The sequence below is a fragment of the Chiloscyllium plagiosum genome, unplaced genomic scaffold (genome assembly GCF_037043375.1).
Source record: "Chiloscyllium plagiosum isolate Xiang-an unplaced genomic scaffold, Cpla_swu_hap1 HiC_scaffold_13, whole genome shotgun sequence".
Classification (NCBI taxonomy): domain Eukaryota; kingdom Metazoa; phylum Chordata; class Chondrichthyes; order Orectolobiformes; family Hemiscylliidae; genus Chiloscyllium; species Chiloscyllium plagiosum.
Window position 1 is genome coordinate 22,418,572 of NW_028270151.1, and position 26,280 is coordinate 22,444,851.

General features: G+C 42.2%; 1 protein-coding gene across 1 annotated transcript in view; it reads right to left on the bottom strand.

Moving 5' to 3' along the window:
- Positions 1-24,643, bottom strand: part of eif2b5 (eukaryotic translation initiation factor 2B, subunit 5 epsilon) — a 52,931-nt gene extending 28,288 nt beyond the window's left edge. Inside the window, exons 1-9 of the mRNA XM_043702620.2 lie at positions 24,491-24,643; positions 17,751-17,875; positions 15,525-15,710; positions 12,628-12,805; positions 11,263-11,343; positions 10,180-10,257; positions 5,799-6,111; positions 950-1,095; positions 267-402 (exon numbers count right to left, since the gene is read on the bottom strand). Coding sequence (XP_043558555.2) covers positions 267-402; positions 950-1,095; positions 5,799-6,111; positions 10,180-10,257; positions 11,263-11,343; positions 12,628-12,805; positions 15,525-15,710; positions 17,751-17,875; positions 24,491-24,643 — 1,396 coding nt within the window. The remainder of the gene's footprint in view (positions 1-266; positions 403-949; positions 1,096-5,798; positions 6,112-10,179; positions 10,258-11,262; positions 11,344-12,627; positions 12,806-15,524; positions 15,711-17,750; positions 17,876-24,490) is intronic.
- Between the last annotated feature and the right edge of the window lie 1,637 nt (positions 24,644-26,280).

The window sequence follows — 26,280 nt, forward strand, 5'->3', positions numbered from 1 at the left end:
TATTGTACTCTTTGCTACCTTGTCCCCAGCCCCACCACTCTTCCCTGCCCTCCCACCCACCGACCTGCTGTGCTTTTCCAGCACCACTCTGATCTAAACTTTTGACTTAATAGCTCAGTTAAAAAATGGCAACGTCTGAAAGCGCAGTACACCATTAATGTTTCACTACATTTTTCACCCTGGATGGCGCTTCCACGGGGCATTGACACAGCTTTGACTTGGAGGGAGAGTGAGCCAGACTGATACTTTAAGTAAAACTGACTCACCTTTCACCTTTGCTTTTATGGGTGTATGGTTCATTCCTGCATCATCACTGAACTCATCGTCATCTTCCTCCTCATCTGGTAAATGCATGGAGATCACAGTACCTTCTGGAAGTGACACATCAGGCCCCACAACTACCTGCAGGAGGTGTGACTGCATCAATTATGGTGCATCCACTGTAACTTCCTATACATGTCCTAACGGTTTTCTTTGAGTACCTGAATGTTCTGGGGAATTTGCACTTGAATTATTATGTCACTTGGCAACTGAACAAAATTCCATTTTGCAATAAATGCAGCGCGTTAATGTCTAAGCAATCCTCGCAATAAAGAGGAAATTTTACATAAAATTGTGAACTTAAAGAGCAGACTTGGAGGGCTGAATGATTCCGTTCTGTGTTGTCCTATTCTATCATTCTTTGGGAAACGTGCTACCACATAAGTGGCTCAGGTGATTAGCACAGGTTTGTTTAAGGGGAGCTAGATATCAGCTTGCTTTGGTAATGCTGCTGTGATAGTTGAAAAGCTTCAGGCATGACCCTGGAAAATTCCCAAGAACTCATTGAATATAAAGCTAAGAATGCCTATGTATCTGCTGAAACTTGGACAAATATCAAAAGTAGGGATGTAGATTGAATGCACCTGGAGAACAGGCAGTTCTCTGTATTAGAATAAGTCATACTTACGTTAAATGCCAAAACACAACGCTCATTTAATCTGACTTTAGGTTTGACCTCCACATCACTGCACACAACTGATCTGTAGATATCCACTCCATCTCCAATGTGGACATTATTCCAGATGTACGCCTGATCCAGTTTCACGTTGTCTCCTGTGGAGAGAAGAGGAAGTGTTTATTCATGCTTAAATTATATTTTAAAGTCTTTTCCAGGTTTTGACTTCGCCCCTCCTCTACACTGAATACATTTAACTGCTGAGGAGTTGGCAAACAATCTGTAGCCAAAAGGCTGTTACTCATCGGTGAGAGTGAGATACTGACTGAAACTGAACTGTGACTTTCAAGAAAACAAAATTGCAGATCAACAATGGGATGATAGCAGAGCTTCAGGCCATGTACACAGACCCACTGGTAAAAGCACATGAAAGCCGCCAATTCAGTGTTACAGTGTAGGAAAATAAGTTGCCAAATCGTGCACAGCAAGATGCCACAACAGGCAGATTATTTAGTTGTAATTAAAAATAAGTTGTGTTGGTAGAGGTGTAACTAGGGGTCGTAACTAGGCACATTACCATTGTGCCACAAGAGCTTTCCTAGCTATGAGAATTAGACATTTTTAAAAATCAACCTGCCCATGGGCGTTGTGACCTATCTCTGGGGCAGGGTGGACTCAAATCTTGGCCTCAGTTCAGTGTAGGGACACTACCAATGTGCCACTTGACCCTTGTGAGCAGATACAGAGAGACAGAATTCAGGTGAAAGCAGAACAGTTCTGCGAAGCTGAATAGTCTCCTCTTGTTTCTAAGTATTTACTACATTGGCCAATGTCCAAAATGAGATTTTATACCATTTTAAGTTAGTTTCGGAGATTTGAAAATTTTAACTATTATACATCTGATGAGTACGCTTATTTTTACTGTCAATTTACTCCAATGATGAGTTCACTCGACATAGCATCTACAGTCTCTCGGCTATTAACACCATTGGTGGGATCTCGCTTTCTGGCCCACTTACAATTTCGATGCACACATTGACTAGTTGAACCAAATGGCCATATGTAATTTTGGATATTAAATGCCATAGTTTATTCAGAAATAGGCTGTACTTACAAAAAGATGATATGTCATAATGTGTGACAAAGAGTATATGTCCTCACGCCAAAGATGGCCACCCAGATGCATGAGCAGATGACCCTCAACAGTCAGCTGCGACAGAGGTGCTATTGCCAAAAATCAGACAAACAGTTTCACCCACAAATGGATCCTATTATCAGCTTTTCTTTCTCTCCACGTCCCCATTATCCATTCCTTTGTCTGCTCAACTGCTGCTTTCTCTCTCTCTCTCTCTCTCCGGGATCCATGTCTACCTACCATTTGCTCCTTTTCCGCCCTCCCCCACTGTCATATATACCAACATTTTCCGAGCTACAATCAGTCTTGAAGAGTCATTGGACTCAAAACGTTAAGTCTGCTTTCTCTCCACAGAGGCTGCCAGACCTGTTGAGATTCTCCAGCAATTTCTGTTTCTGTCCCTATTGTCAATATATGTGTGCACATGACTACAATTGAATAGTATGCATTTTTTTTGTCCATGCGAGCAGTTGTGATGAATTTGAATTATTGGTACTTGCTGGAAGTGCAGGAATAATTGACTGAATTTGTTGTCCTATCCCGTGAATGTATAAGCAGCATCAACTTTGTTCTGTCATTTTGCAATCATGTAACACTGTAACTGTGTTTGTCCACATGTGAAGCACAGTAAAGACTACTATTCTAGAAAAGGAGGACAGACTAATGAACACCAATTCTGGCGGAAGGAAAGTAGAGGGATACAATAGTTGGGCAAGATGAAAGAGTGGAGTTTTGAAATGATTTTAGAAAGCAAGGAACGTGAATAGAATTGGATGGAATATTCTTGAAAGTAGTAGCAAACTGGTTGAATAAGCATGAGGAACGAGGTAGATCAGAGCAAGTTAAGGATGAAGTTATGAGCGAGTCTGTCCCTGAGAAGCCATTTTCTGCTGTTTTAGGCATGCTGTGTAGATATTCCCTAAGTACTGTTAGGGAGGGAATACAGGATTTGAGTGAAAGCTTTGTATCTGAGGGGCAGAGGGGTGAGGAGAAGCAGTGTCAGATGGGTGCCAAAAGAGAGGTGATCTGGAAAAAGCTTTTTGGGGAGGGGACACAGTGGATCATGAATCTCAATGTTCAAGGATCTGAGGGTATTCCCAGATATGTAAGGCAAGATGGGAACACTCATTTTTGGTGGGAGATTTGAAGACAAGGCCAAAAATTTTTAAATGAACCTGTAGAGAAGCCAATGGAGCTTGAAAGGACTAAGTTGGAACACCACCACCTGTAAATTCCTGCCCAAGTTGTACACCATACCGACTTAGAACTGTGTCAATGTTCCATCAGTATCAGTAAGTGGGGGTCAGGACAGGGAGTCTTGAATTGTGGGACATTCTCCTCACCCTCTCTCCCTCTGCCCCTCAGACACAAATCTTCACTCCTCACTTAAATCCAGTGTTCCCTCCTTAACAGTACTTAGGGAATATCTACACAGCATGCCTAGAACAACAGAAGATGGCGAATCATCAATTCCTTCTACAGGTTGCCTCATTCTCCCCTTGATATGTTTTTTGTTTCTTGGGATTAATTTCTGCTGTGCCTCCCAAATTATCGCCAGAAACTTCTGCCATTGCTACTCCATTATCTTCCCTGCTATGGTCCCCTTCTAATCAAATCTTGCCAGGTCCTCCTTCATATCTTTGAAGTTACCTTTATTCAATTGTAATATAATTACATCTGATTCCCTCTCAAGACTACAAGGTAAATTCTATCATATCAGTTCTCTGCCTCTAGCATTCCTTCACCTTGAGCTCCCTAATCAAGTGTGCCTCATGACATCAAATCCAGAACTGCCTATTTCCTGGTGGGTCATACCATAAGCTGCTCCAAAAAAAAACCTGAGATAAGGAGAAATTTCTTTACTCAAAGAATCTTTGGAATGCTCTCGCTCAGAAATCCATGGATGCTATGTAGAACATAGAACAATACAGCACAGAACAGGCCCTTCGGCCCACGATGTTGTGCCGAACATTTGTCCTAGCTTAAGCACCCATCCATGTACCTATCCAATTGCCGCTTAAAGGTCACCAAAGATTCTGACTCTACCACTCCCACAGGCAGCACATTCCATGCCCCCACCACTCTCTGGGTAAAGAACCCATCCCTGACATCTCCCCTATACCTTCCACCCTTCACCTTAAATTTATGTCCCCTTGTAACACACTGTTGTACCTGGGGAAAAAGTTTCTGACTGTCTACTCTATCTATTCCTCTGATCATCTTATAAACCTCTATCAAGTCACCCCTCATCCTTCGCCGTTCCAACGAGAAAAGGCCGAGAACTCTCAACCTATCCTCGTACGACCTATTCTCCATTCCGGGCAACAGCCTGGTAAAACTTCTCTGCACCCTCCCCAAAGCTTCCACATCTTTCCTAAAGTGAGGCGACCAGAACTGCACACAGTACTCCAAATGTGGCCTAACCAAAGTCCTGTACAGTTGCAACATCACTTCACGACTCTTGAATTCAATCCCTCTGCTAATGAACGCTAATACACCATAGGCCTTCTTACAAGCTCTATCCACCTGAGTGGCAACTTTCAAAGATCTATGAACATAGACCCCAAGATCCCTCTGTTCCTCCACCTCACTAAGAACCCTACCGTTAACCCTGTATTCCGCATTCTTATTTGTCTTTCCAAAATGGACAACCTCACACTTGGCAGGGTTGAACTCCATCTGCCACTCCTCAGCCCAGCTCTGCATCATATCCAAGTCCCTTTGCAGCCGACAACAGCCCTCCTCACTATCCACAACTCCACCAATCTTCGTATCATCTGCAAATTTACTGACCCACCCTTCGACTCCCTCATCCAAGTCATTAATAAAAATTACAAACAGCAGAGGACCCAGAACTGATCCTTGCAGAACTGCACTTGTAACTGGGCTCCAGGCTGAATATTTACCATCTACCACCACTCTCTGACTTCGACTGGTTAGCCAGTTTTCTATCCAATTGGCCAAATTTCCCTCTATCCCATGCCTCCTGACTTTCCGCATAAGCCTACCATGGGGAACCTTATCAAATGCCTTACTAAAATCCATGTATACTACATGCACTGCTCTACCCTCATCCACATGCTTGGTCACCTCCTCAAAGAATTCAATAGGACTTGTAAGGCAAGACCTACCCTTCACAAATCCGTGCTGGCTGTCCCTAATCAAGCAGTGTCTTTCCAGATACTCATAAATCCTATCCCTCAGTACCCTTTCCATTACTTTGCCTACCACCGAAGTAAGACTAACTGGCCTGTAATTCCCGGGGTTATCCCTATTCCCTTTTTTGAACAGGGGGACAACATTCGCTACTCTCCAGTCCCCTGGTACCACCCCCGTTGACAGTGAAGACGAAAAGATCATTGCCAACGGTACTGCAATTTCCTCTCTTGCTTCCCACATAATCCTAGGAATTGAGTTTATTCAAGACACTGATCGATTTTGAGGTACTAAGGGAATTAAGGGATTTGAAGATGCTGCAGGGAGTTAGGGCTGAGGTAGAAGGTCAGCCACATCTCGATGAATGATGGAAAAAACTCAAAAGGTATAATAGCCTAATCTATCGCCTGGATACTTAAATTCATATGTGTACTGGCCACATATTAAGAAATCACAAACTACACAGAAAAATACTTACAAGTAGCCAGTTAGAAACTAAGATCACTGTAATGCAAAGAGCTATTTTGGCTAATTGTTGCTAATTGAATTCAAAATTGTATAATGGCCTACCTATAACACAGTTGTAGCCAATCACACTGTTGGAAATGAAGCAGTTAGTCCCAATTATGGTGCCTCGGCCGATCACTACATTTTCTTCAACCACACTTCCCTGGCCCAGGCTGACCTCTGACCCTCGGTAGACATTGTGCCGCAGATGAACACTGAATCCTTTCTCATCTTCCGGGAAGTTCATCTCCGGCGTCAAAGGGTAAACCCAGCGACGGATAATATCTGAACACACAGCCTCATACATGAGCAGATTGGAGACCCGCACTCCATATTCATCAGACGTCACATGCATGTGAATCTGATTACCTAAAATCTAAAACACAAAGATATCAACACATTACAACGTACAGTGAGATTGGACAACAAGTCCCTTCGGAAAGGTAGTTCCAGAATATTACTTCAACTTGAAGTGACAATATTTCAAACTGACACTGGAGCAGCAAACCAGAGATTGAGAGTTTAAACTTCATTATTGTGAAGCAGTAAACTGAGTTCAATATCTTTAGTTATTCGAGAGATCAAACCAGAAAGCTTCTTCTAAAACCCGAGCTGCTGCAACTCAGAATACTCTGCCCGAATGTTAGCTGAAAGCAAATCTAATAGGAACTTTCAAAAGAGAATTGCAGTCATGAGTTTGTTTACTGGGGGTCATTGGGACTCTAAATAAACTTTCTTTGCTAAGTAAATATATTATTTCCTGTGACTCCTGCTATAAGCAGGGCTGGGAGAAGCACACACTAATGGTCCACAAGAGTCAGTATTAGCATAATTGTGTTTTTAAAATTATGTATATTAGAAAAAAAACAAACATAGAAAAAATATAGCGAAGTACAGGCTCTTTGGCCCTCGATGTTGCGCCGATCCAAGCCCACCTAACCTACACTAGCCCACTATCCTCCATATGCCTATCCAATGCCCGTTTAAATGCCCATAAAGAGGGAGAGTCCACCACTGCTACTGGCAGGGCATTCCATGAACTCACGACTCGCTGAGTAAAGAATCTACCCCTAACATCTATCCTATACCTACCACCCCTTAATTTAAAGCTATGCCCCCTCGTAATAGCTGACTCCATACGTGGAAAAAGGTTCTCATGGTCAACCCTATCTAAACCCCTAATCACCTTGTAAACCTCTATCAAGTCACCCCTAAACCTTCTTTTCTCCAATGAAAACAGCCCCAAGTGCCTCAGCCTTTCCTCATACAATCTTCCTACCATACCAGGCAACATCCTGGTAAACCTCCTCTGCACCGTTCCAGTGCCTCCACATCCTTCCTATAGTATGGCGACCAAAACTGCACACAATACTCCAGATGCGGCCGCACCAGAGTCTTCTACAACTGCAACATGACCTCACGACTCCGGAACTCAATTCCTGTACCAATAAAAGCCAGTACGCCATATGCCTTCTTCACCGCACTATTTACCTGGGTGGCAACTTTCAGAGATCTGTGTACATGGACACTAAGATCCCTCTGCTCATTCACACTACCAAGTATCCGACCATTAGCCCAGTACCCCATCTTTTTGTTACTCTTACCAAAGTGAATCACCTCACAGTTACCTACATTGAACTCCATTTGCCACCTTTCTGCCCAGCTCTGCATCTTATCTATATCCCGCTGTAACCTGCCAAATCCTTCCTCACTTTCAACAACTCCTCCGACTTTCGTATCATCCGCAAACTTGCTCATCCAACCTTCTAGCCCCTCCTCCAGGTCATTTATAAAAATGACAAACAGCAATGGTCCCAAAACAGATCCTTGCGGAACACCGCTAGTGACGGCACTCCAAGATGAACCTTTGCCATCAACTACTACCCTCTGTCTTCTTCCAGCCAGCCAACTCCTAATCCAAACCTCCAACTCACCCTCAATGCCATACCTCCGTATTTTTTGCAGTAGTCTACCATGGGGAACCTTATCAAACGCCTTACTAAAATCCATATACACCACATCTACCACTTTCCCCTCGTCCACCTCCTTAGTCACCTTCTCAAAGAATTCAATAAGGTGACCTGCCCTTCACATTATTCCTATCCAGATGTTCATAAATCCTATCCCTTACAATTCTCTCTAAGACTTTGCCCACAACAGAAGTGAGACTCACCGACCTATAGTTACAAGGGTTATCCCTACTCTCCTTCTTGAATAAGGGAACCACATTTGCTATTCATGGACATTAATCATGTTAATGAATCGGGTCTACTAGACAGCATCATTTTAAAGTCTGCAGATATTATGAAACTTGGAAGTCTTCTAAATGATGACATTTCTGGAGAACATAGACTGGAAAAACAAGCAGACAACATGGAAGATAAAGTTTAGTACATATTTAGTATATAATGCAAAGTGTAGGCATGGTGGACCACTGGTCTTCAGTTGGTTGCTTATCTAATGAGCATCACTGGTATAGCCAGTGAATAATTGATATCAACTTCCTGTGGAAGAGAGTGGTGAATCACCATCTTGAGTTGTTGTAGGCCAAAGTCAGGAATCGCACAACACCTGAGATATTGCCCTCAGTCCAACCATCTTTAGTTGCTTTGTCAATGACCTTCCCTCCATCAGTTGAAGTGGAGGAAAACGCACAGGCACAGAATAGTCTGTATATTCTGTGCCTGTGCACTTCCCTCCACTTCACCTCATGAAGGAGCAACGCACTGAAAGCTTGTGATTTTAAATAAACCTGCTGGACTATAACCTGGTGTCATAAGTCTTCGGACTTAATCCATCCCAGTTCAACACTGGCATCTCCACATCATGTTGCAGGCCATGCTGTGTAGATATTCCCAAAGTACTGTTAAGGAAGGAGTACAGAATTTTAATTTGGTGATACTGATAGGTCGGTGATACAGTTCTAAGTCAGTATGATGTATAACGTGATTGAGAACTTGCAGATGATGGTGCTCCCATGGATCTGCTCCCTTTGTTTTTCTAGTAAAGGTCACCTTTTGGGAAGTGCTTTCAAAAATAGCAATTAATTTGTTGCAAAGCATCTTAAGATAGTACATGCTGCAGCCAGAGTGTCGGTGGTAAAGAAGGTGAATTGTTCAAGTGTTGGGTGATGTGCCTAATAAGTTAATTGCTTTGTCCTATATGGTGTCTAACTTCCTGTGTGTTACCGAGTCCACACTCATGTCAGCAACTGGAAGGCATTCTTCATACTCCAAACTTGTGCCTTGCAGATAATGGTGGACATGCTTTGGGGATATGGTACGTGAGATATTTGCCACAGAATTCCCAACCTCTGATCGACTCTTATAGCTAGAGTATTTGCATGGCTCGTCCAGTTCAATTATTAATCAATGGTAAATTCCCAGGATGTTAATAGTGACTCATTTAGGGATGGTAATGCTGTTGAACATCAAGGAGAGATTGGTTAGATCCTCTCATTTGAGATGGTCACTGCTTGCCATTTCTGTAGCATGTTACTTGTCAAGCCTGAATGTTGCATGGAGGAACAGACCACTCTATTGGCTGTGGAATTTCAAATAGCACTGAACATTGTGCAATCATAATCAAATATATACCCAATTCTGACTTTATGATGGAGGGAAGGTCATTGACAAAGCAGCTGAAGATGGTTGGGCTGAGGGCAATATCTTGAGGAACTCCTGCAGAGATGTTCTAGGACCGAAATGATTGGCCTCCAAGAACCTCAAACATCTTTCTTGGTGCCAGATAGGAGTCCAACGACTGGAAAATTGACCCTGTCCTCCCCAACCTCCACACCACCCACTTCATCATGCCCATTGATTTCAGTTTTGTTAAGCCTTATAGATGCCAAACTCTGCTAAATGCTACCTTGATGTCAAGTCAGTCATTTTCATCTCAACTCTGAAGTACAGCTCTTACCTTGACTATAATGAGATCAAAAGCCAAGTGACCCTGCAACAACCCAAACAAAGCATTGGTATTCAGGTTAGAAGTAAGTGCTCTTTGACAGTACTGTCAATGACACCTTCCATCACTTTGCTGGCAATTGAGAGTAGACTAATGACCTGATAATCAGTGGGATTTGAATTGGCCTACTTTTTGTAGTCAGGACCTAGTTGGAAAACTTTCCACATTGCTGGGTTGCTTCACCATCCTACAGTACCATCACTCCTGTGATGCCTTATTCCAACTTGTTATCGACACCATGTTTTGCCAGAGTCTTGGCTAGTATAACAACCTATAACAGTCAAGCATCAATCTACACACATGAAGAGGGAGGGAAGAGAACCAAGATAACTGCAGAATGTTATCTAATGGTACGATATCTAAAACCTGCCAAAGGAGGAGCGAACAGAGAGACTGAAGCTGGATTTACAGGACTGTAAATCCACGACCTACTACTAAATTTTAAATACAGCCAAGTATCATATTGAAGACTCACCTCTTCATTAACAAGTATCCCACGCACAAAGTCATCCCTGGTTTGGTAGTCAAAGTTATCAGTGAACAGCTCTGCAACCTGGGAAGTAAACTCAATATTAGAGACTGCAAAAACGCTGAAATATAAACACAGCCTTTTGGAAATTCAAGGGAATCCCTTCAATAGTTAGGAGAGATAAAAAATAGGGGCCGCATTAGCAATCTCCTTCAGGACTGAAGCAAGCTTTCAAACTGAAGCAAGCTTTCAAACTGAAACACTGATCTTATCACTTCCTGACTTTATGGACCTGATTGAAGTGAAAAATGCTGGAATTGCCAGATTCTCCACTATTCACCTTGGTTTCTAATCTGCAACATTTTAAATTGCAGGGACCCTTCTCCACAGCAAGTGAATATGTTTGCTTGCCTGGCATACAAATAGAAGATTAAAAAAAATTTAAGGGTCTCTATGCGTCTAAACGCAGGTGTGTAAGGTTTGGTTGTTCCCTATTTTACAAAAATGACTGATCACATGCTCAATTTACCAGAACTAAGAAGCCCTACCTATCAGGAAGGATTTTTCTCCAGGAAAGCGAAGGTTGGGGGATGAACTAATGGAGAATGGGATTGATAGGGTAGAAGCCGAAAAGATCTGTCCACTTGTGAGGAAGTCCAAAGCGAGAGTCCACAAACAATGATCGTTACTAATAAATCTAATGTGGAATTCAGGAGAATCTACTTGATACAGAGAATGGTTAGAATGTAGAATCCTTATCATATGCTGTCTTTTGGGTGAATGGTACAGATACATTTAAGAACAAGCTGGATGAATACTTGAGGGTAAAACAAATAGAAAGACATTCAGATAGGGTGTGATGGAGTAGGGCGGGAGGAGGCTTTTGTGGAGTGTAAACACAGACAAAGACCAGCTGGGCCAAATGATCTGTTTGTGTCCTGGAAATACTAAATAATATAAATGTAAATCTTTATTTCTACTTTAATTAGTTTTGCACACATATTGCACAAGTTCCATTGCTACTGCAGTGGAGATACTGATCATCCCAAGCCCTCTCCTGTGAAATAATCAGGACACGTCTTCACTGACCTGTGGTGAACAGATGCTTATATGACAGTCCAGAAGATCATGGCGGATTTCAATCTCATCTGTGCTGCTGTGGAACACGTGCTGGAGAAAACAAGATACGAACAGCATTGAACTAAAACATCCTCTCACATTAGAAGCCAAGTGGCCTACACAGACTGTTCTTGAGAATGGCTGCCTCATTAGTGGATAAACTGAGCTATTAGTGACAAAAATTAAAAGGTGGATAAAAATTAAAGTTTGTTTTAAACTTTATCAGTGACCCCCATCCCGCCACATTGCGTCCTCCCATACACATCTTGTGTCAAAGATAATAACTTGACCGAATGCCAAAATGAAAAGCTGCAACAGTCAGATGGAAACCTACAGTAATTTGTGAATAAGGCTTTAGGAAAGTGTGATGGTAGACATGCAGTACAATTATTAGGATAAGCGTAATGAATTTGCTCCCTCATCAAAAAAGTTTCATGCCCATGCATCATTCCGGTAAAACCACACTGCAACCCCACCAAAGCCAGTCCATTCTTCCTAAAATGTGACACCCAGAACTGAACACATTGTTCCAGATGTGTTTCAGCCAGGGCTCTGTATATCTCTGGCACAGCTTCTACCCTTTACATAAAGGTCAGCTGGGGTGCAACTAGTTGCAGCTGCAGTTTGGAAGCTGTAAAACACTGAAATGGATCTATCATAGACCAAAAAAAATGCAGAGACAACAAAAGCCCTTCAGACCTATTCCAAAGTCAAAGAAATTTAGTCCCAATATTTATAATGTCCATGTTATTCATAGACTTTTGGACGCATACCCAGACCTTCAGTGATGTAGCAAAAAGGTAAGTTAATCGAGGCCGGTGCCCCCTGCCTTACAGCGATAGGCCTATGCCTCAGTATTTTAGAGGCACGCATCTGTTTAACGTTAATGCAGACTTCAATTACAAAACTCCCATTTAAATACATGAACCAAGCTCAGCATTTGTGCATTTCAGTTAAGTGTTTAGCAATTTAAAACTCAATTGATTTCAGGCAGTGTCAGGTTCTCAAACTGCATCGACCAACTGCCATACGCCTGCATCATTCCACAGCCTGCCCACTGTTAACAATTTGAATATCTAATTGAAACTGCCTGAAGATGCCATCAGCTGCTCATGTTTTCCTGATTGTGAGAAAGGAATCAAAACAAGTTGCACATGTCCCACGTTGCCAGTCTTCCATGCAGTGGGAAGGTGGAGAGTACTGACACCTTCAGAGGCCAATTCATCCACCTTATGGTTTTGGCAAATTATATTTGCAACAACTGTTAGGATAAGGTCTATGAGGAAGTATTTCAGCAAAAGGGGATTAATTGCTGGGTTATTCAATGATACGTACCATGGGAAATCGGAATTTCTTCAGATTATGGGCTTTCTGATAGTGCAGCACACGGCTTGTTTTGCTGTCCATGACTGCAATAATGTCATCCTCTTGACACCTTGTCCTGTGCCCCGGCGATGACTCTTTGAAAATCATTGTCATAACAGATACATTCTTCTCCAGCTTTCGCCGTGCCCTACATAAAACCAGACACAAGGGGACACAATACAAGCAGTCATAAAGAGCTGCAAGAATGGTCTGAAGTTTTAGTGGATTCCACTTCCATGAGGTTAAGTTATCAAACTGAGCAGATGTGTTAACAAATCTGGGTCTGCTTTTTGTTGTTGTTGTCTCAGACATGTAGATGCTTATCTGTGATTCAGATTCAGGACATTCCCAATATCTAATCATGAGTGTGGAAGTGGGACGGTTGAGGAAGGTAGTACAGTAGATGTTAAATATGTATGGACTACAACAGAACACTTTATAAACCAACACGTATCAGATTTACTTGGAATTGGAAGCATGAGATTAAAGGATTAGAGACAATTTAGTATTCAAATAGTTAAAGAAAATAGGACGTGGTTATAAGAAGATTGCAGATGAAGAATAAGTGAGTGGTCAAAAATCTAGCAGATGAAGCATAATGTGGGAAAATGTAGACTTACTCATTTTGGCAGGAAGTATAAAAAGATAGAACTATTTGAATAGAACTGCAGAATTTTGAGGTGCAGAGGGATCCCGATATTCTAGTGCATGAATCACAAAACATTAGCATTCAGGAGCAGCAAGAAATTAGTATTTTATTACTAGAAAAATTGAACGTGAAACGTAATGCTTCACTTATACGGTGCATTGATGAGACCAATGCAGTTTTAGTCTCCTTATTTAAATGAAAGACTAAGGCATTGGAGGCAGTTCAGAGAAGATTTATTCGGTTGATAGCTGGAAAGAACAGGTTGCCTTCTGAGGAGAGATTGGACAGGCTCAGCTTGTTTCCACTCAAGTTTAGAGTGATGGATAACCTGATTTAAGTATCTCAGCTCTTGTATGGTTTGGATCAGGTGAATGGGGAAAAGATCTTGCAGGTAAGTCCAGAACTAAAGGAAGCTGTTTAAAAATTAGGGACAGCCCTTTTAGGACAGAGATGAGGAGAATTTTCTCTCAAAGGCATTGAATGGCTTTGGCACACCCTGCCTCAGAAGCAAGTGGGACAACTGAATATTTTTAAGGTGGATTCTTGTTAGGCAAGAAAACCAAACGTTATCAGAGGTAGATGGGATTGTGGAATGCAAAGCATAAACAGATCAGCCAAGATCTTATTGAAAGCTGCACTTGCTTGAGAAACCAAATGGCCTAATCCTGCTCCTAATTTGTATGTTTGTAAAAGGTGGCAGATAGTAGGAATGTTAAGCTATCTCTGGCCGGAAGGAAGTATCCATCAGGCACAGGATATGGGAGTGGGCAGGAAAATACAGCTGAAGCCCGAGATCAGTGATGATCATACTGAATGGTGGAGTAGGCTCAATGAGTAGTATGGTCAACTGCTGTCACCATCTGTTGTGCTGCATTTGTAGCATTGTCTTTGTTATACATGTGATCTGGACTTGTTATAGGCACTGCACTTTCAAAGTTTGGGGTTAATATAATAATTAGTAGTAAACAGTTCAGGAAGGAACAGACAGACTAGTGAAATAGGCAAACAGATAGCATATACAAAGCAATGGGCTCGATGTGCACTTTGGGAGCATCAAGATGGATAGATAGTATAATCTGAATCATACTATTTTGAGGGGAGTGCATGAGCAGATGGATCTGAGGCTGCATAACCACAAACCTTTGATGGTGACGAGCAAGTTGATAACATTTTCAACAAAGGACATGGAATATTTAGCTTTATAAAATGGAAAACTGCATATAACATCAAAGAAGCTATGCAAATGACAAAAGTAGAGGCCCCAGCACTGATCCCTGGCACTCCACTGGTCACAGGCCTCCAGTCTGAAAAACAACCCTCCACCACCACCCTGTGTCCTCTACCTTTGAGCCAGTTCTGTATCCAAATGGCTACTTCTCCCTGTATTCGATGAGATCTAACCTTGCTAATCAGTCTCCCATGGGGAACCTTGTCGAATGCCTTATTGAAGTCCTTATAGATCACATCTACTGCTCTGCCCTCAATCTTCTTTGTTACTTCTTCAAAAAACTCAATCAAGTTTGTGAGACATGATTTCCCATGCACAAAGCCATGTTGACTATCCTGAATCAGTCCTTGCCTTTCCAAATACATGTACATCCTGTCCCTCAGGATTCCCTCCAACAATTTGCCCACCACCGAGGTCAGGCTCACCAGTCTATAGTTTCCTGGCTCGTCTTTACCGTCCTTCTTAAACAGTGGCACCACATTTGCCAATCTCCAGTCTTCCGGCACCTCACTTGTGACTATCGAGAACTATGGATCACTGTTTCAAATAATGGGTGACCAATTTAAGACATAGATGAAGAAAGACCTTATCTCAGAGGGTCATAAGTCTTTGGAGTTCTCTTCTTGAAAAGGCAGTAAAAATAGAGTCTATAAATATTTTTAAAGCAGAGGTAAACAGGTTCTTGATAAGCAAAGGGATGGAAGGTCTAGGAGTTAGCAGGTGTTTGGAGTAATCAGTGCAACTATGATCTTGCTACATGGTGGAGGAGGCTCAAGAGGTCAAGTGGCCTCCATCTTCTCCTAATTAGTGTGTTCACAAATGGGTAGATTGGAGGTATTTTGTACAAAGAGCAAAGAGCAATGTAGAAGTAATTAGAAAAATAATGCATCTGAAATAGATTAATCCAATGACAGTCAATGGCAAGTATAACTGGTTGACTACAGCCTAATTATTCCAAGAAACAAGACCTATACCAAAGACTTCACTCACTTATGTTCCTCCAATGCTTTAGACACATTGATATTTGACACAATATCTCCATAAATTAATATGAAATCTGAGCGAAGTAGTGACTTTGCATCCACATCCCTCAAGACATCTCCTAATGATCGGTAGGACTCAGAGCTCATGACGTGGATGGTGTTTGGTGATGTGGAACAACTCCATTTCGATTTCCTGAGGAAGAATACATAACAGACAATTAAAAAGGTGGAGAATTTACCTTTAATACAACATTTAATACTACCTCCATTGATTTAGTTCAGTTAATATTTTTCATCTGCTGACAATTACTGATCATCTCTTTTCTTTGATTAGTTACCATATCCACATTTCTACCTTTCTGAAAGATGTCACACCTTAGTCACCTCTTGTTCAATGGTTTCATGTCTGCTGGCAGGAGAGTGGAAATGAAGTATGCCAAAATTAACTTTGCCATTTATCAGTCGAATACGAAATTCAAAATAAGGTTATAAATAAGGTTGGTTTTACACAACTTAAAAACAGAGGCGAGTTACATCTGCAAGATCTAATCCAAAGACCCCTCTGTATCAAGTCTCATGTCACTAGAAGACCAATGCTACCTGTAAACTCTGCAACTATGCAACAACCTAAACATCATGTGCAGGCCATGCACATGCAGTGGGAGGTTTGGATTGGATCTTGTAGATGTAACTCAATTGCTTTTTTAAAGTTAAGGAAACCATACTTATTTCTACACATTCCCATTCTAAATTCCAACATTCCACATTTGTAACAGAATACTGCCCCTGTAAAATTACCATGCAAGGCCACGCAGAAAACAAGTTAACTGGCCAAGCAAATTGCCTGTAACCTCTGCAAGAAAATTACAGGGAATGTTGCTGAGGACTGCAGTTAGTTTCAATCAAATATGCATGCTGGCAGAGACTTATTATTGTTCTACAGAGGAGTTGCTGGATCCAAAACGTTACCTGCATTTTCTGTATCCTTACATATTCCGCTCAGCCTTCACATAGCACCAGGGTCCAGGCAACACAAGAGCATTACTTATATCTGGACACTTCCATAAAATCAGATCTCTATTTTGTTACTTACAACAAAATGTCATAAAGAAAAACCACTAGAAAGACACTATCTTGTCCTTAAGGAATAGCTAAATATTTCACAGTCAACAAATTACTAAAGAGACACCACAATAAAAGGACGAGTGAGAAATCTTGGAGCAGGCATGTGTTGAGAATGCAGAGCACTGAAAAGGACAGTGCATCTAGTTTACTAAATGTCAACTTTGCCTCAGCTGGCATATTCACCTCTCAAGTTTGTGGATTCAAATCGCACTGGAGAAATCAGAGTGTATGATTCAGGCTGACACTCCATTTCAATAAGAGAATGCTGCACTGTCAGAAGTGCCATCTTCTCTCTCAGGTAGATAGGAAAGCTCCTATGAGGGAAGAGTAGACAGCTTGCAATACTTATTTCTCAATCAACCTCCAGAAAAACATTGGAGAAAGTGAGGACTGCAGATGCTGGAGATCAGAGTCAAGAGTTTGATGCTGGAAAAGCCTGATGAAGGGCTTATGCCGGAAATGGCGATACTTCTGCTCCTCGGATGCTGCCTGACCTACTGTGCTTTTCCAGCACCACACTCTTGACTCTAGAAAAGATTAACAGCTGCTGTTTTCTATGCTGGAATCTTCCTAAATGCACCAAGACATTGGAGAATTTCCACATTGCAAGCATCTAGCCGACTAATGTGTAATAAGATAGATGTAGATTTGTCACTGGATACAGGAGCAATTTGAGGTGATGAATTAATGTGATCACAGATGAGTCACGAGACTCGAAGCATTAACTCTTTCTCTCTCTTACGGATGCTGTCAGATCTGCTGAGTTTCTCCAGCACTTTATTTTTGTTTCAGATTTCCGACATCTGCAGTTCTTTGTTTTATTTTATTCTGTCATCATTGGTGATAGAGTCAGTGTGTAAATGAGAGGGAGGAGGAGGAGAATGTTTTATTCAGTGAGTTATAACCTGGAACAAACTACTTTAAAAGATTGGAAATAGATTCAATGGGATAAAAAGGAAAACTTTGCAGTGCTATGGACCAATTGGATAGCTCTTTCAAAGGCAGGTGTTGAGAGATTCTGGTCTCTAATGGTTACAGATGTTCAGCTTTCTGTGTGCCATAGTTTATGGCACAAGTTCCATTTGCAAATTTTATAAGTTTTCATTACTGAATGTGTTCCTTGATTTTCTGGGCCATCCAACAGCAGAAGATGTAGGTTTCCTGGACACCTGTCGCTGTAAGGAACTCCAGGCTGTAGTCAATCATCGCCACGTTCGCAAGAGGGATCAAGGCCTACAGCAAAACATAAGACAATTTCATTTTATATGTGTGAACGTTGCAGCTGACCCCACATCCACTGTATCAAAGCCCCTTAAGATGCTATGATTCAGTCTAACCGATTACCATTGACAGGTTCATTCTATCCTCATTTCCAAAAGACTTACACAGCTGAACACAAGATCTGCCCTTCATGAAAACAGGTGACAAATAAAGTGGCTCCATTTCCTGAGGGGCTGGTGACAGCACCCTGTGGACAACATTTTTTAATTCACTCATGGGAAATGAGTGTCACCAGTTGCCCGTACCTAGTTGCTCTTGAGAAGGTGATAGTGAGCTGTCTTCTTGAATCATTGCAATTCATGGTTCCACTGTAACAAACCTGAGAGAGAAAACAAATTCTCATCTGTGTTAAAAGGGATACCTCTTCTTCTTAAACTCTGTCTCAGTTTTAGTCTCTCTAACTGTAGAAAACGTCCTCCTGCTATCCAGCCTATCCAATTCCTTCAAGCTTCTGTACAATTCAAGAAGATTCTTTCTCATTCTTCTAAATACCAATACATATATACCCCAACTGTTCAACACATCTTCATAGGACAAACCTTTCATCCCAGGAAGGATTCACAGACATTTTATGGTGCAGGAAGAGTTCATTTGGCCATATAAACATAATTATTGAGAGCCAATCTCCTGACTTTTCCCATACATAGAGTCATAGAGATGAACAGCATGGAAACAGACCATTCGGTCCAACCTGTCTATGCCGACCCGATATCCCAACCTAATTTAGTTCCACCTGACAGCACCTGGCCCATATCCCTCCAAACCCTTCCTATTCATATAACCATCCAAATGCCTCTTAAATGTTGCAATTGTACCAGCCTCCACCACATCCTCTGGCAGCTCATTCCATACACATACCACCCTCTGCATGAAAAAGTTGCCCCTTAGGTCTCTTTTATATCCTTCCCCTCTCACCCTAAACCTATGCCCTCTGGTTCTGGACTCCCCGACCCCAGGGAAAAGACTTTGTCTATTTACCCTATCCATGCCCCTCATAATTTTGTAAACTTCTATAAGGTCACCCCTTTGCCTCCGACGCTCCAGGGAAAACAACCCCAGCCTGTTCAGTCTCTCCCTGTAGCTGAGATCCTCCAACCCTGGCAACATCCTTGTAAATCTTTTCTGAACCCTTTCAAGTTTCACAACATCTTTCCGATAGGAAGAACAAAATTGCTCGCAATATTCCAACAGTGGCCTAACCAATGTCCTGTACAGCCGCAACATGACCTCCCAACTCCTGTACTCAATACTCTAACCAATAAAGTAAAGCCTATCAAACGCCTTCTTCACTATCCTATCTACCTGCGACTCCACTTTCAAGGAGCTGTGAACCTGCACTCCAAGGTCTCTTTGTTCAGCAACACTCCCTAGGACCTTACCATTAAAGTTTGTGAGAAAATTTGTAGCTCGGGTGCTTGTTGCTGTGGTTCTGTTCGCCGAGCTGAAAGTTTTTGTTGCAAACGTTTCGTCCCCTGTCTAGGTGACATCCTCTATAAATGCCGGAGGAAACACCACAGAAGCGCTTCACAGGAGGCTCCCAAGCACTGAGGATGTCACCTAGACAGGGGACGAAACGTTTGCAACAAAAACTTCCAGCTTGGCGAACAGAACCAAAGCACCTTACCATTAAGTGTATAAGTCCTGCTAAGATTTGCTTTCCCAAAATGCAGCACCTTGCACTTATCTGAATTATACTCCATCTGCCACTTCTCAGCCCATTGGCCCATTTGGTCCAGATCCTGTTGTAATCTGAGGTAACCCTCTTCGCTGTCCAATTTTGGTGTCATTTGCAAACTTACTAACTGTACCTCTTATGCTCGCATCCAAATCATTTATGTAAATGACAAAAAGTAGAGGTCCCACCCTCACACATTATGATTATTCTTGTGCAAATCATTTTAAAATCTTTCATTCTTGTTCCCACTTCTAATTTGAACAATTGAATGGAGTAAACGTTCTCGGAACTGCTGTGAATTAATAACATATTTGTTTTAAATAGGGAGACCAAAACCCAACATAGTTTTTTCACATATGGTCTCACCAATGTTCTGAAATTTGCAGTAAAACTTCCCCAGGTTCCCCTGTACAATGTGGCTTTAGCTTGTGCAGTAACCTTTGATGCGGCTCTTAAATTGCTAGGACTCACTGGCATGCTGGAAATTGAGCCTCGCTACTTCCGCACTAATCACAAAAGTTAAAGATTTTATCAAGTACCGAAAGTTCCCCAGTTTGTCTGACTTTCAGATCCTGGTTGACAGAAAGCAGAAACCAAGGTTCTGTACTGAACAAGAATCACTCAATTAGACTTGGACTTCAGGTAAGTATAACTCTATTATTTAAAACTCTAATATCTTTTATACACTCCTACATGCATATACACATACACACACACACACACTTCAGCAAGTCATGGGTGGTATTGTGGAAAGTGAAGGTGGTCATCTCTTGATTAATTGGGTCAATGGGTTTAAGAGTGACAGGTGGAGTGTCATTTGGATAAAATGAGAGATACTGCATTTTGGTAAAACAAACAAAGGCAAGACTTACACAATTAAAAGTAGGTCCTTTGGTAGTGTTATAGTAGAGAGAGCCCTACGGTTTTGGGTACATAATTCTTTAAAGTTTAAATCACATTCAGAAAGGGTGGTTAAGGAGGCATTTGGCGTGCTTTCCTTCATTGCTCAGACCTTTGAGTATAGGAGTTGAAACATTATGTTAAGGCAGTACATGACGTTGGTGCGGCCTCTTCTGAAGCTACGTGTCCAGTTCTGATCTCTTTTTACAAGGAAGGATATTATTAAGCTGGAGAGAGTTCAGAAAAGGGTTACCATGATGTTGCTGGGAATAGACAGTTTGAGTTAGAAGGAGAGGCTGGATAGGCTGGGACTTTTTTCACTCTGGTATTAGACATTGGGGGTAACCTTATCGAGGTTTATAAAATAATGCGGGGTATAGATAAGGTGAATGGCAGGTGTCTTTTTCCTAGGGTGGGAGATTTCAAGACTCGATGGCATATTTTTAAGGTGAGGGGAGAAAGATTTAAAAAAAGACTCAAGGGGCAATTTGTTTTTTTTACATAGAGTGGTTCATGTGTGGAATGAACTTCCAGAGAAAGTGGTGGATGTGGGTACAGTTACAACATTTGGATTAGTCCGTGAATAAGGAATGTCTGGACGGATATGGATCAAGCAGCAGGCACGTGAGACTAGTTTAGTTTGGGATTATGGTCTGCATGGACTTGTTGGAGCGAAGGATATGACTCTATAATTCTAGAGTTTTTTCCCCAGTTATAGTTGTTAAAATGATCGTCATAAATTCTCTGCTGACCAATGGGTTGCTTCAGTCGTCCTCCTTCATTTACTTCCACGAGTTAATGATAGACACAAGATGGCCGGTCACTTAAAAAATAGTTGCTGACTCATCAGTTAAAAGTCACTGCTTACAACAATTGTTGCAGGAAAGAAACTGGTTTGCTGCAGGTTTACAGTGAGCTTTGACTGCAGGAAACAGAGGACTGCTTCCAAGCTGGGTAAGAACTCTGTAACCTCTAACTTGCTCCAAGCTGTTCAGTTACCAGAGAACCAATTAGAATTGTTGGTAGGGAAAAAGATCACTGCTGTTGTTAATTAGCCACTAGTCTATAGACCAATCAACTTCCTGTAGCCAGCAAAGTGCTTCAGTACAGACCCTTAGCTCCAAATCGTCTGCAAATCAAACTTCATTTACTGCTTGTTCAAACCGTTGTTTGTTATGCTTGGCATGCATGTTAGCTTACTTACTTTTCAAAACTGCAGCCATCCTTCCAAACACGGAGGTTAAAATAGCACTTTTTACTTCAATCCACATCTTAAAAGTCACAAATGAAAAAGACATAATGCCCTAATGAAATGCTTTCCGGAAATCCAAGTGTACCACATCTACAGGTTCCTGTCCATCCACTATGAACCGTCAAAAACTCTTAATAAATTAATTAAACATGATTTCCTTTTCACAAAGCCATGTTGGTACTGTTTGATCACACAGTGATCCTGCTATAATAATGGATGTGAGCACTACCCTTTGACATGGGTAATCATTTAATTGATCTAGAGTTTCATGCTTTCAGCTCGGTCTGCATCCTTTCCTGAATTTCCTTCTTTTTCCCAGTCCACTAGAACACTTCCATAATCTGAAGAATTTTGGAAGATTATAACCAATGCGTCCATTATCTGTACAGTCAATTATTTCAAGGTCAGAGGATGTAGGACATCTTGTCCTAGTTTTCCTCTCAGCTTTTCCCTTGTATTATGACACAGAGATGAACCCTTCTGTTACTTAAACCCTAACACCCAGACAAGCTCACCTCTGTTAAAATATGAGTGACAAAGAAATCCCAAATTCCACTATTTAAAGAAAATAACATTATTTTTTAACTCTAACAGTAAACAACTATTCACAACTCTAAGCCCACTTTTCTCTTAACTGCTTACTATCTGCTATTCCAATATGCTATTCCAATAAGACACTTATTAAACTTCCATCAACTTAATTTCAAAACCACACAGCCACTGTTATCTTCTGTGATTTCACTCTTCCGGCTGCTGAATTCCCTGGGCCATCATCTTCCCTTTTACTGCGAGTATGTTTCATACAAAAAAGGTACCTTTGATAGAGACCGTTTCCTCATTTCTTGGAAAGCAAGATGTTAGATCTCCAGGCATTCCTGTCTTGATGGCAATTGCTCGCTGACCAATTTTCAAAAGGACCAATTTTATAACCCCATTCAACATCGGATTGTCTCATTGGTTTGATATTGGCTATACAATAAATTCAAACTTGGTTGGGTTTTAGTATCATGAGGCATAATTTTAACTGATTGGTTAAATTTGAATTGCTGTCAAAACAGCAACCAAACCTCAGGTATTCATTTCACAGCCAAATGTTACATATTTTTAATTTTCACTCTGGGACTGCCATTTAGTCATAAACCCAGGTGCTTGTAAGCTCTTAGTTCAGAACAGCATTCTCTTATAAAGGTAAAATACATGTCTTCAACTTCATAACATTAGTCATGGTGATTGTGATGAATTCAATCCTGTCTATAATTTATGGACTTTAAATTATGTTTGGGGAAGCATTTCAAATCTTCTACCAAAAAGACAGACACAAAACACCTGCCATCTCTGTTTTCCATTATCAATTCCCCAGACACTCTCTCAAGGATAAATGCTATCTTTCATTGCTAATTTCCTGTTCAAATACTTCTAGAAACTCTTATTACTAATATTTTATATCACTAGCTAGCTTTCTTGCATGCTCTGCTTTCTGTCTCTTCATTATCTTTTTAGTCATGGATTACAGTCTGTTAAACAATCTATCTTACTTCTATGTTTTACAGATTTGGACGGTGTTTCTTTGTATTTAATAGTGTCATCCTTAATTTTCTTATTTAGCCACAGGCAAAGTCTTTTTTTCTCACTTGGATTATTCATCTTGAATATTACTAAATATCTCATCAATAATTTCAAAAATTTAAGAGAGTCAAGTGTCTTCAAAACAAGGAAAGCACAACAGAAAGGCAATGCTTCCATCATCCCTCCAACACCAACTACATTTACAGTTTTTTAAAAATTGTTGTGCAAAATGGGACTTGGTCTAATGTGACGCAAGACAACATTAACTTAGACTGTAAACTGGTGTTCTCTTTTATGGAAACACTTATCTGTCAAAGTAACAGGAAAAGCCATCAGAAATTCAAGCAGCTGTTGCGTGCCAGGCTATATATTCAAGCTTTCCTGACTTGATAATCTGCTGTTGGCCTTTCATTTTTACCAAACACACTACCCTTTTTTAAAGGCAAAGGGAAAGAGCCTAGCATCATCTTTCAATAACTCATTCAAGGCAGCAAATTCCACATACTACCACATAAATTGGAAGTCTTGACAGACTATTCAGCTACATGGCCATTACATACCAAGCTTTCTTCAAGCCATGTTCACAAACTTGGATTTTCATCAGAAATCACTGAAGAGGAAAGTTCTGGCTGATTCTCTTGACACCAGGCCAACTGCTGTTCTGTCCTCCATCCCTAACGACTTAATGATAATGCTGCCCAACCCAAGGAGATTCCATGTCAGATCAAAATTGGGTTCACTTTGCAAAGGCAGGGGCGGTGATCAAGGACAAAGAGATAGGAAAATTGGAGCAGCAAAGGAATGGGCAGTGAGGTAGGGGCAGGAAAAGAAATGACAGGCAAGAGGGCTGGAAGGTGAAAGCAATTGGGGAGGCAGTGATATAGTGAAGATGTCACTTGGGTTGGTAATTCAGAAACCCATTCCAATGTTCTGGGGATGTGGGTTCAAACCCCACCACCGTAGATGGTGGAATCTGATTTTTTTTAAAAAGCAAAATCTGGAATAAAACGCTTGTCTAATGTGAACCATGTTATTACTGTGTACTAGGAGGAGGTGTAAGGAGTGGGGCATTAAAGAGGCAGTGAGACCCGCAGCCACCTGTTAGTGTTTGGCGGGGGTGGGGAATATTCCTCCTCAGCCTCTGATCGCCAGCCCCCTCCAACTCCTCACTCACCCGGGGCAGGTCCTTGGTGATGGGGAAGAACCTCCGATTGAAGCTGTCTGCCACCAGCACCGCTTGGAGCGGCAGCACCTGCTCAGTCTCCCCCTCAGCCTCGCGGCCCGGACCAGGAGCCGCTCTCCGACCCGCTTTCTGCTTCGCCGCCATTTTGAAGAGGGTGGAGTCTCCGGTCTTGCCCCTCTCTCCCATTGGCTCAGCGCGCTCCCGCCATCTTGGTACAGTGGGGCCCCGTCCTGCCTCTGTGCTTGAACGGCCCGGCACGCTGACGCCATCTTTGTAAAGGGAAGGTGACGGATCGCCAGAGGGAGCAAACCACGCTTTCACGTTCTACTTCAAAACGTGTCAAGCTCCCTGCAGTGACGGGGTCAGAGTCGAATGTTCAAAAAATCTGTGAAAAAAAAAGATAAAATGCTGGATGTACAGGGCAGGTCGGTCAACATCTTAAAGGTGCCTTAAAATCGACATTTCGGGCAAAAGCCCTTCGTCAGGAATAAAGGCCACGCCCCCCTACAACCCACCCTCCCATCCAGGCACCTTCCCCTGCCACAGCAGGAATTGCAAAACCTGCACCCACACCTCCTCCCTCATCTCCATCCAAGGCCCTAAAGGAGCCTTCCACATCCATCAAAGTTTTACCTGCACATCCACTAATATCATTTATTGTATCCGTTGCTCCCGATGCAGTCTCCTCTACATTGGGGAGACTGGACGCCTCCTAGCAGAGCGCTTTAGGGAACATCTCCGGGACACCCGCACCAATCAACCACACCACCTTGTGGCCCAACATTTCAACTCCCCCTCCCACTCTGCCGAGGACATGGAGATCCTGGGGCCTCCTTCACCGCCGCTCCCTCACCACCAGACGTCTGGAGGAAGAAAATCTCATCTTCCGCCTCGGAACACTTCAACCCCAGGGCATCAATGTGGACTTCAACAGTTTCCTCATTTCCCCTTCCCTCATCTTACCCTAGTTCCAAACTTCCAGCTCAGCACTGTCCCCATGACTATCTTCTTTTCCACCTATCCACTCCACCCTCCCCCGCCCCCGACCTGTCACCTTCATCCCCTCCCCCACTCAACTATTGTACTCTATGCTACTTTCTCCCCACCCCACCCTCCTCTCACTTATCTCCCCACGCTTCAGGCTCTCTGCCTGTATTCCTCATGAAGGGCTTTTGCCCGAAACATCGATTTTACTGCTCCTCGGATGCTGCCTGAACTGCTGTGCTCTTCCAGCACCACTAATCCAGAATCTGGTTTCCAGCATCTGCAGTCATTGTTTTTGCCTATCTTAAAGGTGCCGATAAACATTCTGCTGAGTATCCATTATGCAACTTTGACTTTCCCTTGCATCTGAGACATGTCGCATGTGTGTTTGCGTGTGTGTGTCAGGGGTGGGGAATTGTGATTGTCTGTGAGAGAGAGTGTATATATGTGTATCTGTGAGTGTAAAGGGGTCTAAGTCCATGAGAGGGTGCATGTGTGAGTGTGGGAGTGTGTGTCTGTATGAGTGTGTGTGAGTGTGTGTGTAGGAGTGTCTGTATGTATGTGTATAGTGCAATGGTGGTCACCTGTAGTGCGACATGAACCCAAGGTCCCGGTTGAGGCCGTCCCTATGTCTACCGAACTTAGCTATCAGCCTCTGCTTGACCACTTTTTGCTGCTGCCTGTCTCGAAGTCCACCTTGGAGGATGGTCACCTGAAGATCTGAGGTTAATGTCCTGGACCGTTGAAGTGTTCTCCAACTGGGAGGGAACACTCCTGTCTGTTGATTGTTGTGCGGT